Genomic DNA, 11,803 nt, shown 5'->3' with positions numbered 1-11,803 from the left:
GGGATCACTTTCTGAAGGAGCTTAGAAACCAGGCTCAACTCAGTAGCCAAGCCTACTGAATTTGTGCCCAGGCCTTTGCTTGCTTGCGTGACCTTTTTTGCCACTAGCTTATGTCGTCACATTGGAGTATACAAGAAACATCGGCTTGTAGTAAACACAAACTCAAATTTTTACAGCAGTATAGTGAAAAACGTTTTGAGACCGAAGGTAAGTAAGTATTTTAGTGTTTTTCAACCTAAATTTAGTGTTTTGCTTTGTAATTTTACAACGTACAGTGAATTGTCAAATTAATAACTCGAAAAACCTTCAGCCAAAATTAAACTCTTTATTAATAACCTTATACTTTCTTGATCTGATATCCCAATTAGCGATAACACCAGAAATTATTTGCTTTTGTGATATGAAATATATATATATATACCTAACTTGGTAAAGTACGTTGTCATAAAATAATGCACCTAGCAGTAATTAATCTGAATACGCAAAACTGTACTTATTTAACGTTTAAATTGTTCCCTGGACAGCCTGGACATCTGAGGCAACTGATAATACATTTTGGGAGTGGTGGGGATGTTTGCTTCATACTGGCTATGGCTGTACCTTTCCTTGAATCTGCCCTGTTGTTTGTGATAGTTTTTCCATACATTGTAAGTTATTTTTTTCAGAAAATTTAAGTCTGCTAGAAGAAAAATTTTTTACAGAAGAATCATTTTCCTATAACGTGTACAACTGTTGCTGAAATTTGCAGTATTACTGATATTTTTATGATAACAGAATTGTCACAAAAATTATTTGACATTAAGGTGGTGTTGAAAACTGCATTGAGGTCTACTGAATATAGTTAAAGTACTGAATTTCACTCTATGACTTACAACTACAGAACATGGAGCTTTTTTATGATCATGTACCTGAAAAAAAAAAAGCTCTCTTGGCTCATTTGCATCAAGCTACCATATATAATGCAATCAATGTCTTGTTTTTTATATCCTGAGTCAGTGCAGAGTTAGAATCAATATTTGAATGTTAATTATAATCATATAAATCCAGCTGAATGTATTTCTTTCATTACCTTTCCACTGACTGCCAAACCAGCAAGCCTCGAGGCATTAAACATTGAGGACTTTTTAAAAGGCCCTGTATTGTATACATGTAGCTGCTTTGGGGAAGAGAAGTGGTAAAGTTTGAAACACAATAATAATAATGATAATAGTGATAAGAATGATAAGAATGATAACAATGATAATGATGATAATAATTATTTATAATAATTAATTTTTCCCATCCTTTGCTGCAAAGAATATTGAAAAATTTGCAATGAAACTACTCCAACTTCTCTGAGTATTCATGTGCTGGCATTGATTAGATAAAAATCAGTTCAGATGAAAGCAGCAACTGTTATTGCTTCAATAATTTTAGACAGCTGTTAGAAAAAATGGTTGTGTCCAATGGGGTATTGCTAAGTTCTTTCCATTTTTATAGCTCTGTAAAAATGGATTCAGAACTCATTCCAATGATTGCTCTATCTTTTAGGCCCAGCATTTGGTAAGTTCTTTCTAACATTGTGTGAAAGATTCCTTCTTCTTTTCTGATTGTTGAATTTTTTACGAACTTTCATGTTGGCTTCTCTCTGATAATATATGATCCATGCAGTACTGGGCACAGAATCATGTCTGCTGCTGAAATGTTCTCATAAAGCAAGTCATACTTATGCTTCAAGAAAATATTCATTAAGAATTGTGCCATGTTGTTATAAACATCGGAGTTGACAGTAAAAACTTTCTTGTTACTGGCTTGAGACTGACTTTCTATCAGTAGAAAAATATAGTCTATCACAAAATTGGAAAGTTTGCCGTCACTTATCTTGTGTTTAGCTGGAAGGAGCTTTTCAACATCAGTTGGCTCCCATGCTTTAATTCTAGGATTCCCTGAGATTTGGACCCCAGCCATGGCAATTCCCTCTGCTTTGCTAATACTGATGCTACATCCAGTGTAGAATATTTCCAGGGTATACTTCCAGTAGCTGTCTTGAAAATGCCAGGTTTTTCAGCCTTTAATGCATAGTAACCAGGTGGAAGACAAAACTTGACAGGAAACTTCTTCCTTTTTAGAGGCATACTGGGCATCTGTGGTAGACAGTTTTGGACCTTAACAGACAGAGAAGAAATATGTGTAACCTCTTGCATGTCTTCAACCTCATCTTTTTCATAGAAGAGGAGATATGCTTCCTGGCTTGTAGCTTCAAGATGTGAAGACTGTCGAACTGTGGTATCACTTGAAAAATACCGCCTCTCTTCTCTTTTTAGGTAACACACATAATGACCAGAAGAAATGGTGGTACCCTCATGGACAATAACACTTTCTCTTTGTAATCTATTAAGTTGTGAAGTTTTTTTCCATCATTTTGAAATCTTACCATTTGAATGCAAAATGACAGAGGTGCCTGGCATGTGACTAGCCTCTTCCATGCATCAGTACTCTGGGAGCAACTGATGTAGTAAAAATGAAAGAATGTATAATTTAATATTTGTGCAATTCATTATATATAGACAGGAATCAGCAAGGGGAGGGGGGCAGGGGGCTACTAGTTTTTCAAGTAACTAGACAGCATGGAATGAGGCATTACACATACTGTTGCTTCTTCATCTTCTAGTTACTGGAGGTCACCCAGTCAGTCTCCTATACCACTAACCATGATCCTTGACATCACCATCACCATCATTACCATCATCATCCTTGTTGTCATCATTATCTCTTTATTTGTTAAATGATGTTGTATTGAAGGCAGCAAATAAGCTAATGTGGACTTATTGCATTTTGTATTTGTATGAATTTTTATTTCATTATTTGCCTTTTCTCAATTGATTACAGGAATGAATTGTATTCTTCACAACACACAGACACAGAGACCAGACCACAGCAACAGGGACTGCATCTCCTACTCTTTTCAATCCATGCATAAGAACTTGAATTTGTACAATTGTAGTAGCTTTGACATTCCTAATTTCTTGCACTGGAAGAAAATAGTCTGCTTTGTGCATTGTAGTTTATAGTGTTAAGCACTGTAGCAGTTATCAAAAAAATAGTTGTATTTGTGTGTCCTTTTGGTGTTAGGTTTAATGCTATTAAAATTTGTTACCTGCTACAGTAATAAGATGATTCCAGCTCCACTGGGTTAGAATAGTCCTTCAGGAAGCTCTGTATAGTACAACCCTTAAGAATGAATAGACAAACACCACTAATGGAACAGGATAAATGTTTGAATAATACTGACTAATAAAGTGTGTGATTGGGTATAAGAAATACTATGGTAGCTTGTCTTTGTGATGAGTATTTGACTTTTCTTGTAGTTATTGGCTAAACTAAAAATGTAAATGTTGAGTGCAAATAGAACTGTTGTCATTGTTGTCAATGTCAATGTTTATTCTCCCACATGCAAAAGAAAAATGTAAGGGTGGAGGTGATTATTATAGAGATCATTTTGACCACAAAATTCACTTTTTGTAAGAAAGAATGTCTAGTAAAGGTGTAGTTCTAGAAAGAATTGAAAGATCAACACACTCCCACCCCAAGTAGGATCATTGAAAATTCCAGGGGAGAGGGGGTCCAAAAGTGCCAAAATTTTTTAAGGAAATGCTTGACATGAAATGAATTTTTCAAAGGGGAGGGGGGGTTGAACTCTACCCCCCCTCAGAAAAAAAAAAGAAACCAAAAACAAAAATTTCCATGTGGCAGGGACACCATTCCTGGATTTAATTTTGCTGTCTACAGGTTTGTGATTGTAATTAATTTAATCCACAGGAAATTGGCATAGTCAATTTAGGAGTTACCAAGATTATCAAGTCAATATGGTCCAGAAACTACTCATTTGTCCAGAGGGTGGGGCTGGGGGAGGGGGATGGGGAGGGGTCGAAAGTGTTAGGTTTGCGTACCGTTTTCACTCTTTGCACTCCTAGTACTCGTACACGCACATTTTAGATGAACGCGCAACACAACAGTGTCAAAAAATAATCGAGCAAAGAACTACGACTTGCAAAGCTTCCAGGACTAATATAAATTTACCGCCATAAACAGTGAAAAGGCCTTAAACATTTTACTCGTAGCTCCGTACAAGGTACAACTTCCTGTGACGTTCTAACAAGATTATCCAGTTGTCAAATACGTATTTTAATATACGTATTTTAATTGTTTCATAAAGTCGAAATAAGCTTAATGTCAAGAATAACTAAGCGGATTACCACACTGATGACGAATTTTGTGGTTCATCAAAAAAGTACTTGGTTCAATTACACAGTTCACCGATGGGTTGATGTTGTTTGCCTGCTGGGATTTTATGTCTTCCACTCCAATATCAATGTTATTTTGACGTGCTAAAATAATATTGAATACATTTTCAAGACCTGTTTTAGATGAGGTGCACTTCTTGTGATTGTGCTGCAATCCAGTGAGCCCTTCGGAAAAACATGTCACTGAGAGCAGAGCTTGCAAGACACTATTCAGAAAGCAAGTATTTCCAAGGTTTGAAATTCCCTTTGGATCCATTTGACCGTGAGTAATATTTAGAATTAACGAAGAAAGTGTATTATAACCAAAGGCAGAAGATTCGTATATGTACGGAGCGGAGCGAGATAAGGTAATATTATTTCCCGCGAAAATTACACAAAAAAAGGTAATAGATAACTTCCCATTTGTTTTTTCTGGAAAATTACAACAACAAAAAAAAGGTAATAGATAACTTCTCATTTGTTTTTTTCCCGCGCAAGTAGCAAAAATGTTTCCTTCCCTGTCCCCCTCCAACTACACTTCAACCAGTCGGGGGTGGTGAGTGAAAAGTTGTATACGTCATCAAAAGGCTTGGTTCCCTAGTTGAGCCTGGTGTCTAAGCTCCTTCAGAAAGTGATCCCAAAAAAAATTTTTGCTATCCGCCATGTTTTTACCTTGAGAGGTCTCCTGGGAACTGGTTACAAGCAGGCCTCGTTTCTGCTTCATTGTGTCGACCGCTGCCCTATTATCATAAATTTCAAAATGGCAGAAGGCAGTGAGAAGGCGGGAACTTTGTTCTATTTATTTCTACTGCAATTTTCGGCATCTTCTTTGGAGGATATCAAGCTTTTTAGCTGACAAACTTTCTCATCAAAGTGTAATGCCTCACGAATCTTGTCTTAGACACGTCTACTTATTCCAAGTGATACAACTGTATAAAGTAGTGTACGTGGTCACGATATTTGAGCCATTTATTTTTCATGAATCGAAAAAGGACGAGGCTGTCTCTCTCCCGGAGAAAGAAGACAAAAATCAGTAGAGTGGAAGACATGAAGAGTGAGTTGTGCGCCCGAGATGGAAACTCTGAAATTGTAGTTTTTCCTCCAGATGAAAATCCAGTTATTGAATCAAAGCAGAACCACACTGAGGCAAAAGATTCTCAAAGCAACAAAAAAATCAAGTTATCAGGCAAAACAAAAGAAACAACAGGAGTTAATTGCATGGGTAACAATAATGGGAACCCAGAAAATAAGAGAACAGTGACATGGTTTCTGAAACCATGCAGTCCAAAATCAGTTTCTTGTCCATTGTGTGGAAAACTTGCAATTCTTTCCAAGATAAACCAACATTTAGACAGCAACTGTAAACTGCACTTAGCTTTACTTATAGCTGAAGACTGTACAGCTAATGAACTTGCTGGAGCACACAGTTGTTCTCCATGCAGTTCAGACTACTCAGCAAAAGAGGTACTAAAGCCAAGTTACCAGAATGCAGACAGGAAAGAAAATAGTTCAGAATGTTACAAACCCTGTGTGAAAAGTCCAGAATCAAGGGATGAAAATTTAGCCCTTGAGGGTGTTTCTTCCATCTCAAAGCCTGCAAATGAAAGAAACGATTTTATCCTCTTGAAGAAAATGTCACGGAAGATGGATAGTAAGAAACAAAGTCCTTTTGAAATGGATGAAGAAAGCTGCATTGAATCCACTAGTGATTGTGATCAAGGTACTGCATGTCAGGAACCATGTGATACATTTGCAACTTTTTCTAGGGAAGGAAAATCAATTCACAATGATGGCAATGATCCAAATCAAGTTCAAGCATCTAACATAAACTTAACAGAAGATGTTTCTGAAAATTCCAAGGAGAAAGAAGACAAAGACCATGAACCGTACTATTTAGCTAATTTTAAGCTTGTAGTGAACAATGTCTTGTCAAACAAGGATGACAGGCAGTTGTTCAATGAAGAAGATAATGGTATAATTGATGCTTTCAATGTCATGTCTTCAGAGGAGCAGAAGCTGTATATCCGTCTTTTCCAGCGTAAACATGGATGGTTTAGGTGCAGCAAACTGGAATATCCGAGGATCAGTAACAATCTGACACCAATATTAAAGTCTCTTGCAGAGAAAGGTTAAATCTCTTATTTTAAATGTTTTTGTGAAGTCAGAATAACATGGTGAATGGCAGGAGTATGAGGCCTGGGTGGAATGGGGGGTGTTGCAGAAAAGTGTCAATTGGGATTAGAGTGGGAAGAGAGGCTGACAAACAAACACAAGACCTCAGGGTACATGTATGCTTTTATGGTAAAAGTTGTCCCCAAGGGGCTTCAGTGTTGACATTGGCCTCAATTTGGATTAGCTCCCTTCCATGGTACCTCTTAGTTATGCTGTAGGGTCCATTGACTTACTCATTACCCTTTCCAGCAAAATGTTAACCACAAGCTCACAAAATTGTGGTATGCATCTGGAAAACCTCTGTCCAAATCAGGCACCTACATGTAACTTATAGATACTTTCATTCATGGGAACAAGTATGATCCCTTTGTCCTGTTATCCACTATTGTTACCCACTCTGTAACATTACTGAGTACAGATTCCAATAAGCTCTTTTCAGTCCCATTAATTGAAATAAAATAATGAGTTCAAAAGAAACATGACTTGTAGAGAATTACCATCCCCCTTTTTCCTTATAGGTTTTTTAGAAGACGAAAGTCATCTCAGAGATCTCTGGGAGGCATTAAATCTTTCAGCAGCTCCAGACTTAAAACTTTTGGTCAAAACTCTTCATATTTCATCAAAATCTGTTGGCCAGAAGGGGGGAACCAAGGAAGACACAATAGAAATGATTGTTAACCATGCTGAGAACCAAAAGACACTCTTTGGAAGTTTTAGAGCTGTTGTTTTGAAGAGGTAAGAATTTGATTTTCAAATGAGAATTCATTTAATAGTAGTTTGAACATTTACATTTTTGTGTAGTTTGCCCAGGAGGTGTAGAGATGGCTAAGTGATCAATTTTTAGTAGCAAGCAGTGTGTTTCTGTCCATCATTTTATTTGACTGTCCAATGATCTGATTGGTAATCACTCATGATAAATTACAGGTACTGGTGTGCAGCAATAAAAGCCAAAGTATGTTTACTCTATATGTAGTCTTTTTTTGAAGTTTTGTTTTGTCATTCATTTATTTTCTGTAGGGTTAAGCAAGCCCTTGGTTGTTGTGTGAGACTGGCAGCTTATCCCAAAGATGTTTTCAGCAGACTTCTTTTGCTGTTTACTATGAATGTTATCCCAGATGATGAAGACTCCTCAAACAATGGACAGGCGCAGCAATTGTAAGAATCTTTCACTATCTGATACCAGTTTTTGAGATTCATGAAGAAAATGGTGAGAGCTTGAAAAAGCTTTGCAATTTTATTACACAAAAATTTCACAGTTTTTACTCACTGTAACTGATCTAACTGATCTATACAGGGCCTTATTTAAATAACAAATCTTCATGCCACACAAACCTGAGTATACATGAATGTCACCAGTATTTATCAGTTGTGGCTCATTTTGATTACTTGCTGTTTTCCAATGCTCTACAATGTAAATGTACATCTGATTTTCAGGTCAACACTCTACCTTGCTAATATTGGTAAAGTTGTCTACCCAGCATATGTGATTGACAGACCAACACCAGTTTTCCACTCTCGAGATAGCCTCATCCAATTCTCAGAAGCATATCAGCATAAGTATGAGATGCTTGTAGCACTTGAAAATAAGAGCTTTGAACAAGCCTATATTTACTATCCAGATGCTTCAAAGAAATTTGATGATATTCTGGCCAAGCTGAAAAATTGTTCAGAAATCTCTACTGCACTCCTCCCAGGCCACTTGCGATGCTTCGCTGCTGAGTGGGCCATCACTAAGATGTGTTATTATGGAGTGGAAGTGTTACAGAAATGGCGAAAGTATGATGAGGCTGTCAATCAACTTGAAAGTCTGCTTCAACAAGACATATTTTGCTTTGATTCACGTGGACGGTGGTATGATAGACTGGCACTGAATTTGCATCAGCACTTAAAACAACCTGAAAAGGTGAGTCCTCGTTAATTTTTTTCTTAAGTTTTGAAAGATTAAAGAAAGAAAAGTGAACTATGGCCAAAGACAATGTTTTTAATATATGATATAAATTTAAGGGTTGCATATCCATGGATGTGCCACCTGTTCATTTATCCAGGCTGATCTGTGACTTACCTTGAGACCCTTTACACTTTGATATCAGTACCTATATTCTCCACACTGTTCTCTATACATTTCTTACAGTACTAATGAAGAGAATGTGCTTAATAATCAAAAGCTCCCTGACCTGACAATCCTTTCATAATGTTTGATTCAGCAGTTTTACTGTGAGAAGAAATACATGTAGATGCTAGTCACTCGATGGGGTCAAAGGCTAATATCAGAGTTTTGCTATTTTACTCAAAGGCTATGCAGGTCATCCGGGAAGCCCTTCAAGACCCACATGTTCGGTTTGGGCGTCGTCTTGCCCTGATACAGAGAGCCAAGCGCATCCTCTCTTCCCCAGCATTTACCAAAGGGAAGAAGAAAAAATGTGAAGACTATGTAGACCTGGAGTTAATAGAACCAGACTCATCTAAGAGTGTAAGTCTTAGTTGTTACTTTGATTTTGTTGATGGTTTTGATATTTAAAAATAAAATGGACTTGAGTTTGAGGTGGCTTGTTTAACAGTAGAATAGTTTATCTGTATTTCTTTTAACTCATCCCTGCAGATCACTATATCTGGGACAAGATGTGCAGAACTTGGAGTCTTCATTGCTCCTGAGATTGATCAAGATGGCCAAGTAATTGATGGTACAACAACCTTCTGTGCAGTGGAGGAATATGCCTTGTCATATTATCGCCAGAAGGGATTTGACCAAGGAATCCATGGAGAAGGATCCACTTTCTCATCACTTTACATCTTATACATGTGGGACATCATATTTGCAAGTGGAATTCCAGATGTTTTTCGAAGTCCATTCCAAGTATGAAACTTGCTGACTTTAAAATGTCCTGTGGTCATTTTCTGACATTTTATCTGTACAGTGTAAAGCACTTTTAGTGATATTCACCACCATATTTTTACCAGGAAGAAAAGTCTGGAACAATTCCTTTAACATTATTATTTGCGAGGTTTTTATTTGCTCTGATTAGTGATTAATTAGTATCTGTTTGGTTTTTTTTGAGGCTGCTCCCCTTGACTTCTGCTATGATGCATTTTACGAAAGTCGCAAAGAAATTATTGACAAGAGGCTGGAGGAAATCTCAATAACGTCAGTTGAGGTAAATGTGTATTGATAATGCATGAAATCTTTCTTTGTGTTGTCTACATGTACACAAAACGTAATGATTATTATGTTACGTGATCAATCAAATATGGTCAGTTTAAGGCAAAAGATTTATTTACACCAAGTCTTTCGATATATGAATATTTTGTGACAGAAACTTCAGGACATTCTGTCCAAAGCTTGGAATGATTACGAAGGGCAGGTTTGTGCAGGAATAAGCTGGGATCGATTCACAAGTGTGGAGCAAGCAAAAGTAAGTGGGTGGTTATGAGAAGTTTCGCATGTGAAATTACTTGTGTATTCCTTTTTAAGAATTTTTAGTTGTTTAATTTGTTGTTGGGTGTTGGTTGGTCACATATGTGAATGGGAATACCTTCAAGTTGAACTAACGTTACGTCAGGTCCAGGGCATAAATGTTTGACGATAAACATTTTAAAAATACACAACTTGTGGTTTTTCTTTCTGTAGCAACTCGTAGCCTGCCTGGGTGGTCAGATAATGTCTGGGATCTTCACTCGGTTTGCTCAAGGATACCGCTATTGTCGCGCTGGTATGCCTGATCTGGTCGTATGGAATTCATCCACTCTTGATTACATGGTAACTTAGTTCGTCTTTCTAATAAACTGCTTTTGTTTGAGTATTGGAAGACCAGAAACAAAACCTGATTACACCGGCTCGGGTGAACGTAGGAGAACGTCACAGGATACCCAATAAGGACACGAAAACGATTTCAAGCGTGACGAATGTTGCGAATAAAAGCGACAATAACAGAGAAAGACGTCTTTCGTCTTGTCACGAGCGTGGAACAAAAAAAATTTTGAGTCCCCATGAATGAGGAATCGAACCTCAGACCTTCAGATTCATCTCTACCACTGAGCTACAGAGACTCCACGGTGAGCTAGGTCTATTACGAAGTTCATATGACACACGTCCTGCATACTGATAGGATCAGCAATGTCGATAGCGTCATGACGCATCGCAGCGCGGAATCCGAAGGTCTGAGGTTCGATTCCTTATGGGGACTCAGAATTTTTTCTTTGTCCCACGCTCATAACAAGACGATGGCCGATTTACGTTATCAACTCAGTTGATAACACTAAATTACCCTGTTATACTCTCCCACCGATGCAGCTCCACAGTTTCTTTAGAAACTTACCCTCTTTAATCACTTAGTTATGTTTGTTTGTAGCTCATGAATATGATTTGCTGAGAAGGTGGTACTATATCTCTGTACCAATCACAGAGCGTAGTAAAGCAAAACCAAAACAATGACGAATCGCTTTCTTACAGAATAACAGCTATGGTGGTGATTTTTGTAAATTCTGTAAAGTTCATCTTGTCTCCAACTTACCCTAAGTGAGCGGAGATTATTTTTTTCCTTTGTCTTAACGTCAGATTTCTGAAGTTAAGGGTCCAGGGGACAAGCTTTCTACCAAGCAATTAATCTGGCTGGATGTTTTACAGTCCCTTGGAGCTAATGTCGAAGTCTGCTATGTGACTGGTATGTCTGTGCTTCCAAAACGATTTACATGAAGTCAAGTTATATGACAAATGACTGTCAAGCCAGAGGATTACCATCCCATGAGTAACTTTCGAGCAAAAGAATTGTCTTGATATTACGAAATCACACAATTTCATGCAAACTCGTTTATCGTGGCTCACAGATAAGCTAGAAAATAATTAATCAGTATACAACGGTCTCGAGAAATCATAGCACTGCAGACGGGGTAACTTGTTCAGAGTGGGAATTTAGAACTCCGACTGAGAACGGTCCCTGTTTCAATAATTACAAATGACGCTGCTGTCTTGTTGAGTCAGAAATGTGCTGGTTGTAAATTTTTTTAGAGCTCCATCACTTTTCCCGCTCCAAGACTCGGTTGTGGGCATCCATCTTCATTCCATGGATATGGGTCTCCATTCCATATTGATAGTAATACACAGTTCACCAAACATGTTGAAATACTCAACTTTCGTTTTCCTTTCAGATGTTGGCGCTAAGCGCCTTAAAGTGTCAAAATAGATGTCCTCCACGAGTCAGCTGGGGATGGAAATTCGACCTTCGCTTTGAAATAATATTTCAAATATTATATGAATTACTTCGTTACTTACTACAGAGTAGAGGAATAAATCGACAAGTGAATATTTTATCCTCGTGTTAATTGATTATTCTTATTTTTGTTCCTGTTCGTGTTTTTTTTTGTTTTTGTTTTTG

At 37.5% G+C, this 11,803-nt stretch overlaps 1 protein-coding gene and 1 long non-coding RNA gene across 14 annotated transcripts; both read left to right on the top strand.

Moving 5' to 3' along the window:
* The first annotated feature begins 66 nt into the window (after window positions 1-66).
* LOC149046361 (uncharacterized) lies at window positions 67-3,404 on the top strand. Of its 13 annotated transcripts, XR_016185661.1 has the most exons (5): window positions 91-207; window positions 525-647; window positions 1,093-1,174; window positions 2,109-2,303; window positions 2,869-3,404. It is a non-coding gene; the product is annotated as an uncharacterized LOC149046361 (long non-coding RNA). The 13 variants fall into 13 exon arrangements; XR_016185663.1 differs by lacking the exons at window positions 525-647; window positions 1,093-1,174 and adding an exon at window positions 1,480-1,542 and having other exon boundaries at window positions 69-207; window positions 2,209-2,303; XR_016185656.1 differs by lacking the exons at window positions 525-647; window positions 1,093-1,174 and adding an exon at window positions 1,480-1,542 and having other exon boundaries at window positions 69-207.
* Window positions 3,405-4,985: 1,581 nt separating this feature from the next.
* On the top strand, window positions 4,986-11,738 carry LOC113672762 (fanconi-associated nuclease 1-like). The gene is made up of 11 exons (XM_089203079.1): window positions 4,986-6,390; window positions 6,953-7,169; window positions 7,452-7,589; window positions 7,869-8,337; window positions 8,728-8,904; window positions 9,034-9,288; window positions 9,491-9,586; window positions 9,746-9,844; window positions 10,060-10,188; window positions 10,987-11,092; window positions 11,577-11,738. The coding sequence occupies exons 1-11, from the start codon at window positions 5,241-5,243 to the stop codon at window positions 11,609-11,611; spliced, it is 2,871 nt and encodes a 956-aa protein (XP_089059205.1). The 5' UTR covers window positions 4,986-5,240; the 3' UTR covers window positions 11,612-11,738.
* The last annotated feature ends 65 nt before the right edge of the window (window positions 11,739-11,803 follow it).

The sequence above is a fragment of the Pocillopora damicornis genome, chromosome 4 (assembly GCF_964200805.1).
Source record: "Pocillopora damicornis chromosome 4, jaPocDami1.2, whole genome shotgun sequence".
Lineage (NCBI taxonomy): Eukaryota > Metazoa > Cnidaria > Anthozoa > Scleractinia > Pocilloporidae > Pocillopora > Pocillopora damicornis.
Note: the sequence above shows the minus strand (reverse complement) of the source record. Positions and strands in the feature narration are given on the sequence as shown.